Here is a 16,727-nt window from a genome sequence, read left to right on the forward strand (position 1 = left end):
TCGGAAACGTAAAATGATTGGCTAGAAGTGTATCACAGCTCAGGAAAAAAAAGCACCGAAATAAAGCACTGAAATGTGCGCTGCTTTTCGGTCTGGTTACTACCGTTTATGTCAGAACGGTACCATCATGCCATCATGGCACCGGACACCGGTACCCATCCCTATACCCAATACTCTGTCAACACCATATATGTGCAAAACAGCAGTTTATTTAGGTTGTGGGGTTGGTTGATACGCTGAGTGGACTCAGTCAATCATGAACGTATAAAAGAACCACCTTCAGCATAGAAGCTGAATCAGAATCAGGTGATACATTATTTTAACTCTGAATGCAGCTTTGTTTCCAATGCTGACCATGTGTGAGTTCAGTGTATTTAAGGATTGAAGATGAGACTTTATTGGGAAATGTGTGCGTTACCACAGCTCAGGCACAGCAGCAGAAGAATGCAAAGACTATAACATGTGTACAGTGGTAGCTGAGGTTCTGTGCACATGCACACCCAGTATGTGTTCTGCACACAGGGTTGTGTAAATTTGCATAGCATACATATGTACATGCACACACGCACAATTTCACATACACCATTAACCTCCTAAGACCTGAACTCTTCCACAGCAGCATTTTTATTTCTCTTTGATCTTTGGGCTGATTGGGACCTGATGAATGTAAAAACAAAGAATTACCAGATTGTATTTATTTTTTAAACCCGATTTTTGCTTCTAAGAAAAATAAGAGCCACATATGAGGATCTTTGTTTAAAATTTCAATAGACCAGTAGCAGTATAATGTCCTCGTAAGTGGATATCAGGCCCTTTGGTCTAAATAACCCAAAATGTGATGTCCACATGTGTGGACGCCAGGTCCTAGGAGGTTACACGAAATAGTCTCACTAAATGTACATACATACAAATGCTTTGAAAAACAATCCAGTTTCATCTAAGCACCTCTTGGTGCATCAGCTAACCCTTTAAAAAAGTCCCCACGGGTTCATGTAAGGCCCTTATCTTAGAGAGAATATGTTCAGTCGTCCTTCGACTGTAACCTACCACTTGCCTGTGTGACTGTGTCTGAGAACACGTACTACAGAATATGCGTCACAGTTAAAAATCCTAATAGGTACCCACGTAAACACCTGAGCAGCTATTGGCCATGCAGCCTGGTCCTCAGCCCACTCCACCTTCGTCACCATCGGGGCTGCTAATTTGATGTGGCAGGGAATTGCTGCGTACTTGCCTCGCAGCGACTTGTACCCTATAACCATACACAAAACGATCTGACATGTGGTATTAGATTAAATTACCAAGCAGTGCACTGACAAGGAAAAGGATTTGCTCAACCCCACATCTCCATCTCGCACACACCCTCCCAGACATGCTGGAGACCAAAGAGACGTTCAGCTAGGCGACAGGAGGTGCTGCCTCAGTCTAACTTAGCCATTATGTCTGCAACCGGCTGTTTCTTCTTCTAGATCCTTATAAATATCGTCCTTCACTTTAGTGTTTGCATGACTCCATTCAGGTTTTCTGTTTTATTTTGGATTGAATTTTCAGACTTCTTTGTATATTCAAAGTGGATCAGCAAATGATTTTTAGCTTTTGAGTATCCTTATGAATTTGCACAATATAAATGACACTTAATGCAGAGGTTAAATCTCAAAGAGTCTGACAGCCCAAAGCAGCAACTCCTTGTAGGAATTTCTTCAATAGTAAAGGTCTGTGGCAGTGCTGACACTTTTTTCTTCATATTTGAAATAAAAAACAAACATTTTGATAATTCCCTTTCAAAATAAAATAGATATCTTGTTAAAGTGCATTCAACAGAATTAAAAAAGACCAATGAACCCTATCAGTGCACAAACCCACAGCAGTAACACATGAATGCAACATTGACGGCTGCACGCTCAGAGCACAGCTTTGTGCTTGTAATTAGGCATGGCTTCAGTTCATATGTTGATATCTAGGCTACAGTTACCCGGACATCATTAATGCGACAACTGACAGTTTTTTGGGGGTTTTTGGTTTGTTTTGTTTTTGGTTGGCTGTGTTTTGGTTGGTTTTGGCAATCCGAAGGCAGCGGTGAAGCGTGTTGTCAGTCGGTGAGCAACGAGAGCTGCTTTTCATTGAGTGAAAAGTTCGATTCACATGTGCACGCTGACCCAAACACACTGAGGATGACGACGGCTGCATTCTTAACGTTAAGACGCTGGTGTGTATGGACATCAGTCCAAAACTTTACTGGTCCGTTGGTGCGAAGATCCTGTGCCATGGCTACAAGTTCGAGGATGAACTTCCCCTCGTCAGTGGAAGGACCGCTTCCTTGCTCTGACCGATTAGTCCCCTTCTGCTGAAGGGGTCATTCAGCTGTTTGAGTGTGTCGCTCAGAAAGCCGACACTGGCCATGAAGCTGTTGTATGCGATTCAAGTGTGTTTCTGGTTTTTTTGCCTGCTGTTGCTGAGGAAAGTTGCGATCTCCTCTTTGAGGTCACAGAAACGCTCCAGCCTTTGGACACCACCTGACATCATTGTGCAGTAGCAGGTCACGGTGCTCAGCAGACGTTTCTGAGAGCAGCATGCGGAATAAGTGGTGCTGGAGGCTCCGCCTTAACCAATCACGCTGTCCGTTTTGAGCTCCGTGCTTACTTACACAACGCCGTCTGATGGACAGTGCAGTGTAAGGTTATCAGCACCAACCACGGTGCTGCCAAACTGCTCACTTCACTGCCATGGGTGGAGCTCCATCCGTCACAAGCATACTTCATATCCAGACCTCTGTCCTCGAAAAAGCTGAAATTTTCTCAAACATTATCTCGCCAGTTGTGTGTCCCGCTAACGGCAGTAAGCCATGAAAAACACGACACAACTGTGCGTTATCAGTTGTGTCTGTGGACTCGTCTACTGCTACAGACTTTACATCAGTTTTCTTCAGGTTATCTATCAGCATTTCAAACACGCCTGACGCCACAGTTTTAACCCTGTGAATATTTGAACTGTCCTTAATAGCAGACAAACGCTGGATCTTCTTCGCAAACACAGCGGGACGCGCTGTCTGAGCTGCACATGACCTCGCCGTGGTAGTGCACCTCTGGTTGTAGATGCAGGGAAACTCTTTTGCAGGAAGCTGTTTGTCATTGTGGTGCCTTTGTAACTTGTGATCTTTAGAAACCATCAGCATCGATCTGTGTGTAGTAGATGGTGCACTGTGGGTTGAATATTGCTAGGCTACTAGGTGTGTTGCGTCTGCACTATGCTGTTTCTGCCAGGGCCACAGGCAGACGTTGCTCCTGGGCCACCCTTTGAATGGGTTGCTTGTAGGGGCTTTGCTTTGCATGAACCTTTGAAATGGACTGGTTCTTATATAACGCTTTCTACTGTCAAAGCGCTTTATACAACTCGTGCATCCACCCAATTGTACCCATTCACACAAGCACTTTATCTAAGGTGCTTCTATCTAACATTCACTCACATTCACGCTCCGATGGACGCATCGGAGAGCAACATGGGGTTAGTATCTTTCCCAAGGATATTTGGCATGTAGACTGGAGGAGCCTGGGATCGAAGATGTGAGTAGGTGATCCGCTCTACCACCTGAGCTACGGCCTCCCTATATTTGAGGATATAGTTATTCTATAGTTTGGGCTCTCTAATTTTATCCATATAACATTTAATGAGCTAAATATAAATACTTTTGTAGGGATTTGTCTAAGCATGGAAACCTACTCTCATAGCATGTCTTCATTTTACTCTTTTGTAATTTAAAACGTAGTCTTTTATAAAAATAAAAAATCCAATTTATTTGTATGGACTCTTTGTTGCAGGAGGCCTATGATATACACCATTGTGTAATAGATGTCTTATCAAAGTGAGTGTTTTATTCATAGATCAAAGTAAGACTTGTCTGGGTTTCTGTCCTGCAGGTAAAGGAGACGACTTTAAAGCAGTGAAAGCTGCCATTTGAACATATTAACCTTTCATTTGTTCTCTGTGGCAGTGTAGATAAAAGAGGCAGGATTTCTAGAATAGATGGTGAATTGCTCCATTTACATGTATCCAGCTGAGGGTTGTGATGTTCTTTGTTTGTCTTTCCTGCTCAGAGACGAGAAACCGGGAGCTACTTGTTGTCTTAGTCGATGTTAACAAGGTTAGTTTAGACACTGCTGCTCAGCCCTCAGAGCAACTACCTCTGCACAGCAATTAAACTCTGAAATTTACAGAAGATACCTTCTATCAGAAGTCAGAGGAGAAAGCATCCATATATTACTTTTTATTGAACTTTGTTCACCCCGTAATTGTCAAGAATTTTATTGAAATCAACAATTTACATGGATGGATGCTTTATACAGAGAGCTAAGGTTACTTCAGCCCATACACCAGCATCTCTGCCCTCAAGCGACAGGCTAATTGGCCCATTGATATTTGTAATGCATTGCTTGTTTTTAAGTAGAATTTTTGCGACCTAAGCAAGTCTTGTGTTCTGGTCCAGTGACTGACTCGACCTGCCTGCTTCTATACTGAGCAGTGACTTACTGAGGGCGTCAATGTTTTCTCTTGAAAAGTAAAGACGACACAGAAACGATGACGGTGCGTCTGATGCAGTGACTCTGGCTTTCATTACTGCTCCTGTATGTTGTCAGGAAACTGGCCTGCAGACGATGACTGTGGTGTCTCCAGTCTGAGTTGCATCGTTAGGGTAGTACAGGGTTGTGTGGCTTGTACTCATTAAACGAATGAAGTAAATTTACCTGTGTGAAGTGTTTTCTGTTGGCTGTTGTATACCTGGAGCAGAGTGTTTGACCAATGCACCCAACTCTATATTTATAGAGCTGAAGTGTAACTGTGAGGCGCGGTATGAAGAAGAAAAGAAAAAAAGCAAAGCAGAAATGAAGCATCGCCAAATATGTTTCCAAACCAAGCCAAACACTAGAACATATGATGAAGCACATCCTGCATTTGGCTTCACCTGCACAAGTGCCAAGGTAGGTCTCCCCGACAGAATTAGCTTCCCCTCCATCGGGAGCAGCGCTGGGCTCTCCAAACCACGGACCGACAGGATCCCACAGTCTTGATTTTTAGTTCACAAACACTTCTTATGACTAACTACTCCTGACATTTTGGAGGTGTTAGCTCCCCATACAGTAAAGTTACTGTGGGATACAAATAATATCAGGCTGATCCTGACAGTTTGTTGTAGGGCTGGCCGATATATCGAGTTTTTAAAAATATCGATATATTTTTATACGAGATATAAGATGTGACAATATCCTTTATATCGATATAGTCTATGTTACATTATAATTATAGTTGTGGAACCACAAGTTTGCCTCTCTTTCGTCCACTTTTGTCTTTACGCAACGTTACTCGGCCTCGCCTCTCCTTCACTGAACACAACTCCCCCTCCTCCCCCATCGCTTCACCTGCAGGCAGCGACAAGATGGACACGGCAAATCTCCGTTAATGAGTTACTGCGCATCGCCCCGTGCGTGGGGCTGGACGGCGTCAACGTGTTAACGAGCTGACCACGCTAACGAGCTGACCACGCTAACGAGCTGACCACGCTAACGAGCTAAGCATACTAACACCATCTGCACAGCCTGGAATCCTTTCATTCTCTCAAAAGTTGACGGTGTACGTTTTGTATGAATTCTGGTTGTGCTTGATGGCCGCGAACCGATTTAATGTGGAACACGGCGCTCAGCAATCTGTCAAAAATGTTTTAGTACAACTTTGCTAAGCTACGCAGCTGCACCGCTCGATGGATTGTCAGAGCATTACGGCTACTAGTGATGGGTCGGTCGCGAACGGAACGGCTCTTAGAGCCGGATCTTTGACGTGAACGACGCGAGCCGGCTCCTTATCGCGAGCCGTGGGTTTTTTATTTTTCTTTCTCTCGCCCTCTCTCCACTTTCTTCCCGCGTCACTCCGCGTGCGAGCCTCGTGCTTTGCGCTGGGCAGAGGGGGAGGGGCGGTAGTTACACTCAGTAGCACAGGAACAGAGCGGGAGGGAGAGAGAGAGCAGGGACAACAAGGTCACATTAGAAAGGTATAGTAATCATCCACAACTATTTTCAGTTGCGGATGATAAAGGACTCAGAAAGTTTATTCATGCAGGCCCATATGACAGAGAATGTGCATCTTCTTTTTGTTTTCATATTTAATTTATATTTAATTGTGTTGTGGTTTGCAGAGTTTTGTGTTGTTTCACTTTCAAATTTGTTTAAAAGGAAAAAGCTGAAAATTTAAATAGTGAAAAGTTGAAATGTGAATAGTTGATTTTTGTATTATATGATTTATTTATTACATTTTATGTGGAGTGAATAAATAAAAGTATAATTACGGTGGCCCCTAGAGACAAAGCACGTACAAACTCCGAAGCACATAAAAACTCAAAACACGTACAAAACACAACAGAAGTGCTCCAGGATGCTAGGGGGCAGTGTTGAGCTTTTGTTACCCAGTGACTACACAAGCCAGCAAGTACCAACGACCGGATTTGGTGTGTGGTAGTAACAGGAAAATGAACTTTTTTTATTTTTTATTTGACTATATATGAATGCTTGTGTATAAATACACAAATACTCATATGCTTTCATGCTTTCAATTGTGTAATTTACGAGATCTAGGTAGCTCTGTTTTGGAAGTTCAGAGCTACCTACATCACTTATGCTAGAAATGTGTTTTGGAGTTTGTATGTGTTTTGTCTCTAGGGGCCACTGCATATATTTATATATAAACATGTATAAATAAAACCACTTTTTTTTTTTTTTTACATTAGTAATTCCTTTTGTGCATAATTTTATATTATTGTTAATAATAAATTAATTAAAGCAACAAAACAACCTGAAGAGCCGGTTCAGAGCCGAAAGAGCCGGTTCTCTAAAAAGAGCCGGAAATCCCATCACTAACGGCTACCGAGGAGCCTCGCGGAGTGATACGCACTGTGCTTCACGTAATATTAGCGTATTGTGTGTGTATAAGGACCATAAATGGCACCTGTTCAGAGACGTGTTTACGAAGTGGATTTCAAACTCCAGGCTGTCAGTCACGCAGTAGAAGCTGAATTACGTAGAGAAGAAGCTTATTACGCACAGCGTCTTTGTTTACATTTTGACTGTGTAAACAAAGACTGTGTGATTTTTATTTTTATTATTATTATTTTTTTATTATGCACCAGGTTCATAGAGCAGTCAGGTCCCCCACATGTAGCATGTAAGTTGGGACATCGTACACTGATGGACACAGCAAAGTGCCTGGGATATTGTGTGGGAATATCTATGGCAAATATGGACTACAGCAGGGGTGGCAACTCCAGGCCTGAAGGGCCGGTGTCCTGCAGGTTTTAGATCTCACCCTGGGTCACGACGCCTAAATAAAATGAGTTCATTACCAGGCGTCTGGAGAACTTCAGGACATGTTGAGGTGATTTAGCCATTCAAATCAGCTGTGTTGGATCAAGGACACATGTAAAACCTGCAGGACCCCGGCCCTCGAGGCCTGGAGTTGGACGCCCCTGGGCTAGAGGTTCCCAAGTTTGACTTCCATGTGAACCATGTTTATAAGACCATGAATCCTTCACATTTTAAATGTGGCTGACCTTGCAGTAAACTTACTCTTATGTTCATATATTCAATTTCTCCTTCTACACTTGGTCACTGTATTTAAATACAAACTAATAGAACAGGTTTAGGAGGGTTTTGTTTTTTAAAAAAAATGAAACTGCAGATTTATGTCTTGAAAACGAGCTAATATTAGCACTGGGCCTTTGTGCTGCTGTATAATTGGGTGCATATGAGTGACAGTGACTGTGTGTGTGTGTGTGTGTATTTGCACTTGAGCAGGATGGACTTGTGTTCTCCTGCAAATCTATTGTAGGCATTGGTACAGCAGCTGTATACACACAGCTACAAGGCTGCTCCTCATCACCTACTCTCACCTTTCAGAACCTGAAGTCCCGCCCCCTCCCCGCCGTATGCCAGTGTATTATGCAGCAGATAATAAATAAAACAGTCAGCCACTGTGTTTGCAGAGTTGCTAGTTAATACCTTAGTGATATATAAATGTTGTCTAAATTAAGTGAAATTATTTTATCATTCATAGACACACATTACAACTACCATATTTTCTTATACGTAAGGCGCATTAAACAAGACAGTCAGATAAGTCTAACTTTATTCAACTCATTCTTCTTGCTTCCTCCACTTCTGTACCATTGATTCATTAATGCTGAATTCTCTCACAGCTGCTCTATTCCCATGTTGTTGCAGTATATTAATGACTAACCTCGTATTGTGGATGGATTATCTCAGTTGTTCTCCTGCTGAAGTTTGGTCCGTTTACAGCATCCTGCCATGCGATTGCATTTGTCCCTAACCATCGGGAACCCTCACGTTAACTTTTATCGAGTGAAAAGAAGTTACCGTTCATCCTCCAGCTTCACTGTGTTTATGCTAACATAGCTGTGTCGCTAGCAGTCAGGTAGCACATCATTAAATACCAGCTAGCCCAACTTCAGTAACCCTACAAACGTCACTGCTGTTTAGTTTTCTGTCTTCATTTATGCTGGAAGTGATAACAGAGCTGTGCGTTTGAATTTTTTCAGAAATCTCTCAGTCAGAACATGGTATGTCATGCTTAGGTGGAAGCTAGCGAGCTAACTTCCTGCTAACTTCTAACTCTGTTAAATGTAATAAATTCTGTTTTCATGGATGCCTGGATGTTAAACTTAATTGTTACACCTGGTAGAGCAGAACGCTGATCATTTTATTACAGATGAAAGAATTTAGACCGTTTTTAACTCTCAGTGATGCTGCAGTGTTTGTTTGACTTTGGGACCTGAAGCGACAGAGTTTAGGACCCAGATTCCTCTCCGAGGCTCCTGACTACGGTAGCCGTAATGCTCCAACAGTCCATCAAGCGGTGCGGCTTCGTAGCTCACCAAAGTCATATTAAAATATTTTTGAGCGCCGTGTAGCACATAAAATCGGTTGAGGTCAGTAAGCACAACCAGAATTCTTTTTTATTTATTTATTTTTATTTATTTATTTATTTTTGCCTGTCCCGTTTGGTTCTTCTGCCATCAGAATTATTGTCTAAAGGCGAAGAAAGATGCCCAACGGATTTACTTTACCAAATGGACCATCCCAGCCTTGCCGTAATGGTCTATTTGATTCACCTTTTATTGTTTATTTTATTTATTTTTTATTTTCAATTGCTAGATACGGGACAGACTTGAATGAGGAAAAGAAAAGGGAGAAAGAAAGAAGGGGGGAAAAACAGCGGAGAAGAGGGACGGGGATAAAGGGCAAAAAACAAAAACCAACTAAATAAGCAGACAAAAAAATGCATATATCGATCATCTGGATCACCTGTTGAGAAAGAAAAAATAAAACAAGCAGAAGAAAATGAGAGCAATACAATAAACAACATCACGATGATATATGGGAATATAACAGTAAATACAAAATATTAAACATTATTGTGCAGCACATAAGATCGACAGCGCACAGTGTGCTTTGAGGTAGGAGCCTTGTGTTCTGGGGGCCTCTGGATGTCTGGAGTCTTGATCTCCTCCATACCTGCTTCATGCCCTGGAGGACGTTGCTGTGGCCCCCCACACTCCCTAGCAGATCGTTACATGAAGGAACCTTTTAAAAACAAGCGCGTCCATGCTCACAGGTGTACACATGGGTGATCACACCCACAAACTACACCCTTTTTGGCTCCTACCTCAAAGCACAACCAGACCAGTTTTATAACGTTGTACAGCTGGTAATGTGTTTATTAAAACCTACTCTTCATAAGAGTGTAGAAAACCAAAAGTAAACACGCCTGTATTCATATAAACATCAGTCATTGAATCGTTTTGTAATTCTCATTAGCATGAGCATGACTCACAGTTGCACACTTAGTGCATTTTTGATCATGTGTTATGCAGTAGGTGCCTGTAGGATGTGCTGGGTTAACGTCTTCATTTTGGCCTGCAGCAACCTGTTGACTCTGCAGTGTTATAGTCTTCAACATGGCCAGATCAGATTAAATCTTGAGACACACACTCAATCTTTTTTTAATCATTTCAGAGAACATTACATTAACTTACCTTCATTTCCTGGAGACCAGATCGTGTCCACTACTTACCCTTCTCCACGATTCACTTCGCCGGGAACCTCTTTTTCTCCCCAAATGGAACTCTATTGTACCCAACATATCAGTAATACAACTACACACACAGGAAGCAAGTGGTGACGCTGTTTGTGAGGCAGACGAGAAAGGAAACCAGTGAGCCCATTAATGAAGCACAATGAAGACTCTCACACTGAGCTGAATTATTCCCAGCCCCATGCATGACTGGAGTCCTGCTCCAGATTTTATCAATGTGCGACACAATGGTGCAGGCAAATACGCACACACTGACAGCTACACGCTAACATGTCGCTCTTTATTCTGTTTAAACACACTGTATGTTGGGTAGATCATTTAGAAACACCAGTTAGTGTAGCTGAGGGGAAGCAGAGTACTTGGAGGACACCCACCCAGGCAGGGGGCCATGCCGACTCCTGCAGTACGCTCTGCTGGTTGGTGCTGGGAAGCATCAGTGCTGACTCTGCTTCCCGCAGTTGTGTGATGAATGAAAATGGAGAGGTTTTAAATGTCAAGCTTACTTATCCCGTATAATGAGACATTTTAAAATAAGAAACATTTGACATAAAGAGAATGGATCAGTTTTTATAAACAGTATATAATGTGATGTTTGACTTTATGTGCACCTTAACCAACTGTGCAGACTATATAGATCAGATGCTTATTCATGGACAGCACCAACTCACTCGCTGCCTTCCAGCAGAACTGTAACAAATCCACAGCAGGGAGATTACAGTCGTTTGTCTCAGTCTGCTCACATCGTGTCAGCCCCCCTTTATTGTTCTCTGTAAACCAGACATGGGTCTCTTCATGTGTTTTCCACCTGCTCTTTCATCCTGGAACATCCAGTTAGGTCACAAAATATCAGCTTTTTCTACCATCGGTTCTGTACATTACCACAATCAAGTTTCAATAAAACAACTAGGATGGAGTTGAAGTGCAGGCTTTCAGCTTTAATTTAGTGGGTTTAACAAAAAGATTGATTAAAAATGAATGAAGAAGAAACACCCAGTGCATCATGGGAATCCCCCAGCAGCCTAAGCTTCAGAGCTCCAGCCCTAACTATATGCTGTAGCAAAAAGGAAAGTTTTAAACCTGTGGGGGCACCCACTGTGCTCAACAGTGCTCGGTTTAGGTGCCCATCAGGTCTCAAAGATGGGGTCGGATTATTCAAGAAGCTGTTTGTGACCGTTTCAAACACAGTAACCTGCTAACTCGGACTCATTGGAAGGAGCTTCAAAAAACAAACTAATTCATTTTTGCAATATTTTTTATTTCTCACACCTAACTATTTACACGTTCTTCCAAAACAGCGTATGACTACATTAAACCTCTCTCACACTGCATTACTATACAAAGTTAAACATTTGTAAACGTTTGTGACTTTTAACCACTAGTCGGTCGTAGTCTTAAATGTGCTTTTTTTCTTCTTTCTCTCTTGCATCAGACGGAGATTATCAAGGGGACATGTGGCAGTGTGGGGATGACGTTCAGGCACGTCACTGCCAGTGAGGGCGATGCAGTGCATGTTTGCATCGAGACAGTTTTGCCCAACTCCCCAGCAGCTTTGGCAGAGCTGCAAAAGGGTGATCGTCTCATTGAAATTGGAGGTCCGAGGTGTTTGTGTAACTTTCTAACGTGAAACATTCGTTTCTTTGCACTTCTAATTTGAAACTTGCATGATCTCATTCTTCTTTTCTCGTTAACAGGTGTTAAAGTGACGTCCTCGGTTCAGGTACCAAAACTGTTAAAGCAGGCCGGAGAAAAGGTGTTGGTACTTTACGAGAGACCAGTACGTCATCAGACTCCCTCTTTGGGAAACCCGGCAGCTCTGCAGGAAGGACTTGAAGAAATTGGTTTCATGTCCCAGCAAGCAGGTTATGAGGAAGAGCCAGCCCCCATCAGCACCCTTTCTGACCTGTCTGACAGCAAAGACGTAGACTCTGAGTTTGAAGAGTTGATTGTGGAATCCAAGTCTAGCGGTGGCACTGCTGGGCAAAATAGCAGTGCCACAATTATCAGTGAGACCAAGGAGGATTTCTTACTTACAGTAAACCAAAGCCCCAAAAGGACTGTAGCCAACCTGGCTTCTAAGCCTCTTGGTACTATATCACCCATCCTCAACCGCAAGTTAAACCTGGTGGGTCTCCAGTCACCACTAAAGCCCCAGCCCAAAGAATCACCAAAGCCCTCCCCACAAAAGACCAGTAGTGATCCAGGGGAGGTTCTGCAACGCCCTACTGTCCCTCCCCCACCTCCCCCTTCCCGCCCTCCAGTTCCACCACGACCGCAGATAAGGTTGACGTCGGCATCCTCCGAAACGAGCCTTTTGGAAAGTGTGGATTCTGCAGCTGCTAATGTCACCGCTGCTCCTTCCATTACTAAGACGACCAGTGCTTCAGAAAAGTCTCCAGAAAAGGTTCAGCGCGCTGGACCCGGTGAGGACAAGTCTGCCACCGAGAAGGCATGCGTCAAACAAACGGAGGCAAAACAGTCCAGCAAGGCAACGGACACGAGTGAGGAGGTACTTCCATCAACTGTGACCAGCAGCAGCAGCAAGGCCGATCAAGCAAAGGACAAAGCATCGGAGAGCTCCTCCAGTACACGGGACAGTGTAGAGGACCACTCCCTGTGGGAATCCACAGAAACCATGTTTCGTAACCAAACGGCACACTGGTCCAAGGCATCTGTGGTGTTTGAGGTAGAGAGCAACCATAAATACCTTAATGTGGCCCTGTGGTGCAAAGATCCCTTTAAACTGGGCAGTCTGATATGCCTGGGTCATGTGAGCCTCCAGTTGGAGCACATAGCTCTGGAATGTATGGCCACATCTTCAGGAGAGTACCAGAGCACCTTCAGGTTGGGGGCTCCAGAGCCCAGAGCTAACGTCAGTCGCACTGCATTACGCAGTCTCAGCACCCACAAAGGTTTCAATGAGAAGCTGTGTTATGGAGATGTTACTTTAAACTTCTGTTACTTAGCTGAAGGGGAGCTGGACTATCCGGTTGGGCTGGTGGAAAGAGAAACAGAGGGCAGTGTTCAGGAGGAGGAGCTGAGGGAGAGGGAGCCCGTCCCTGCAGCGCCACGCGAGGACTTGACCTACAGCGCTCTGCAGTTGCAGGAGGTCCGTCATAACTTCCAGGACACACAGTTCCAGAACCCCACCTGGTGTGAGTACTGCAAGAAAAAGGTTTGGACCAAGGCAGCCTCTCAGTGCATGGTCTGCGCCTATGTTTGCCACAAAAAGTGCCAGGAGAAGTGCCTCACTGAAAATCCTTTTTGTGTGGCCACAGCCGAACGCCGTGGAGCTGACCTCGAAGCCAAATCCACCATAAACCGCGCCACCACGGGTCTAACTCGCCACATTATCAACACCAGCTCCCGTCTGCTTAACCTTCGCCAGGTGCCCAAGGCTCGGTTTACCGAACAGGTAGCCGACGTGGTGCCGGGAGCGGTGGAGCCCTCGCCTAAACATACCCCCAACACATCTGACAATGAAAGCAGCGATACTGAAACGTACACCAGTGGTGCCAGCCCCTCAAAGCAGCCAGCTGGAAGCGGTGGGAGCAGTAAACTGGTACGTAAGGAGGGCGGGCTGGACGACAGTGTGTTCATAGCTGTGAAGGAGATAGGTCGCGACCTTTACCGGGGGCTGCCCACAGACGAGCGCTCCCAGAAGTTGGAGTTGATGCTGGACAAACTGCAACAGGAAATTGACCAGGAGCTGGAGCACAATAACACCCTTCTGCTGGAGGAGAGGGAAGCCACAGATGCACGCCGCAAGGCCCTTATCAGCACTGCCCTGGCCAAGTCAGGGGAGAGACTCCAGGCCCTCACCCTGCTCATGATTCACTACCGCGCAGGGATCGAGGACTTGGAGTCGGTGGAAAGCACTTCTCCTTCAGAGCAGCGAGGCTTTAAGGGCAAAGAAGAAGGTCTGGAGGAAGAGGCGCTCCTGGGGACAGAGGTCTACGACAGCGACATGTGCAGCCCCGTAGATGTGCCGCTGCTGGACGACATTACCGAAGAGCAGATCTGTGTGGAGGCTCTGCACTAAAATAAGACTGCATTTAAAATACGGGGATGTGGGCGTCGAGCGTCACCTGTAATTTGTTTGTTTCCTTTTTCATGTCAAAATGAAAATAGTTTCAAGGCCGTTCCTTACAAGGACCGTACGGTAAAGCCGCTATTGATCTACTGATTTCCATGCGTGAGGTTTTTAAAGGGAAGAATGAAAGTTGCACGTGAGTTATCGAACGCCAGCTACACATTGATCCCTTTGGTTTCCTGCGACCTGAGAATGTCACTGTATGCATTTAATGCAGGTTGCTGTCTTACCTTTTATTTTGGAGAACAATTATGAAACATGAAGAGCAACAAGGGTTTGTATTGTTGGCTGAAGGATCCTGCAAGCAGTCCTGATTTTTCTTTTGTAAAATGTTTGAGTTATCACAGCGATCGGTGGGGTTTCACTTCTGCACATGTGTCGTTTATATATTGTTTTCCTCAGTGTTTTGATTGGTTGGTCTGTATTCAGACAATCTGTTGTTTTTATTTTATTGTTCTTTAAATGTCCCTGGGTGCAAGATGATCCCATCGAGTTATGAATATTTCTGTAAATGTTATATTTCGTTGAGAACATTCCTCCGGTGTGCACAGCGGTTCTGTGGCACGTTGTCGGTAAGTGTGAGAGAGACGAGCTCTGAATGTGAGCCGGGAGCCTGTGTGATGTTGAAACTGCTTTAGCACCTGTGTTTTCAATCCACACCTGGTTTGATCCTGATTGTTTGCCTTTAAGTTGTTTCCAAACGAATGTCTGTTCTTTTCCACGTTGTGTCTGTACACAGCTGTTTGGCACCACCCTCCCTCCGCCCGTCCTTTTAAATGCTGAGCATTAAGTCTGTTTGACTGTGTCAAAAAACAGCTATAGCTCCCAAAGCGCCATGGTCTTCATTCACTGTTTACAGCTGCTGAGAACAAGAAGACATCTGCGTGTTGGGGAAATCTGCCCGTAACCCTGAACGCAGTCCTTGTGACATGTCATGTGATGCTATAGAAGGAGATGTACTGTATGAAACGCTCGAATAGAAGAAGCCTTTTGTTGGTAAATAGACTTCATGTGTAAGTTATGAGGAGCTAAAACACTGCAGTGAATGAAGTACAGGAGCAGCAGGTGTAAAGGCAAACCTCTTCATTGCTGTGACTATGAGAATGTCTCATCTTTGCTGACAGCAGTTAGTCTCTGATGTTCACCTGTGACTCGCTCTGTGTCCTTGTGGCTTCTGGTTGAACGTCACTTTGTCAGTGGAGAGCAGGTGTGAATGGGTGAAGTCAGTGAAGCTGACCTATTCAAAAGCCACGAGTGAAGATCTGCATAGACGAGCCTACAATCTGCTCTTCACACTCCAGTGTTACCGACTGAAGATCCAACAAGACCAGAAATGTCCCCGTCTGCTGTGGTTAATCTGTTGCTTATGTGCTGTGGATATTGACACACTGGTTGCTATAGCTGTCTTTTGATCTTTGTGCAATATTTGTTTTATGAAGCGCTGCTGCTGCTTTTCCTCGTCCACTGAACTCACACGCTTCTGCCCCCACTCACAGCCCTCACCGTGGAAACTCCACAGTGAGTAAAAGCTCCGCCCACTGCTTTGACCACTGCTTTGAGCAGATTGAGATGGTGTGTTTTTTGTGTGTATGTATGACGGATGTTGTTTTTTGAGAAAGCCTCGTGTGATGAAGCTTTATTGTACATACGCTAAATAAACAATCACATGAACTCCCATTGATTCATCGTGTTGTTGCTTCTCTGCTTGAGCGCTAAAACGCTCTTTACTACCAGTTTCATTCACACAGACGTTCAAAATGCTTTCTCTGTGCCCAAGTTATTTCGAACCAACACTTATTGATTAATGCGTCGGGAGAAACTCGGGGCTTATGACAGTAACGTTGATGCAAGTCTTCACGTGATGACCGGCACACCATCGTTCAGCCTTTGTAGTGAACTCAGCGTCACAAAAAGCTTTATTTTACTATCAAGAAGTTCCACTTGGAAGGCCAAAACCAAAAGTTAGCTATGACACTACTAGCACGGTGTATTCAGATTGAATTTGGAAACGTAGTGGCTTAAAGCCAACACCATATTTCCCACAGAAACCAGGACCATCTATGGATGGGAAAGCTGCTCAGTTGGGCCTGTTTTCATGAGAGGTGCACCTATAACGCTACATGCAAAGACCAGTGTGAATATGTATGATGACAACGTTGTACAGTTTGACTTCTGTGCTAAAATTGCCACACAGTAGGAAAAGTGCATGTATGTATTTATGTGCATCAAAACCTCAGCCTTTACGTTGCTCTAAGTGCTCAGTTTCAGATCGATTGTTCTACTGTTGGCTCAGCGTGAGGTCAAAGAAAGGGAACATATAAGAGGGTGTTTTAGGAAGAGCTAAGCTACATTTACCAATCGGGACCAATGGCAGTGTGAAAGGCTGTTTTAAAGCCGTTCCATTCTCAATATCACTTGTCGAACTTTCCTTTTGATTCTCATCGAGCTCTCGTTGGCTCCACATTGGGAGTGACCACCATTGCCAAAA

General features: G+C 44.2%; 1 protein-coding gene across 1 annotated transcript in view; it reads left to right on the forward strand.

The window, feature by feature from the left end:
- The window catches only part of pdzd8 (PDZ domain containing 8), a 40,927-nt gene extending 25,007 nt beyond the window's left edge, over positions 1–15,920 (forward strand). The window contains exons 3-4 of the mRNA XM_013914424.1: positions 11,579–11,741; positions 11,841–15,920. Coding sequence (XP_013769878.1) covers positions 11,579–11,741; positions 11,841–14,188 — 2,511 coding nt within the window. The 3' untranslated portion in view covers positions 14,189–15,920. The remainder of the gene's footprint in view (positions 1–11,578; positions 11,742–11,840) is intronic.
- Positions 15,921–16,727: the final 807 nt, after the last annotated feature.

The sequence above is a fragment of the Pundamilia nyererei genome, unplaced genomic scaffold (genome assembly GCF_000239375.1).
Source record: "Pundamilia nyererei isolate P.nyererei 1_Seehausen unplaced genomic scaffold, PunNye1.0 scaffold00197, whole genome shotgun sequence".
Lineage (NCBI taxonomy): Eukaryota > Metazoa > Chordata > Actinopteri > Cichliformes > Cichlidae > Pundamilia > Pundamilia nyererei.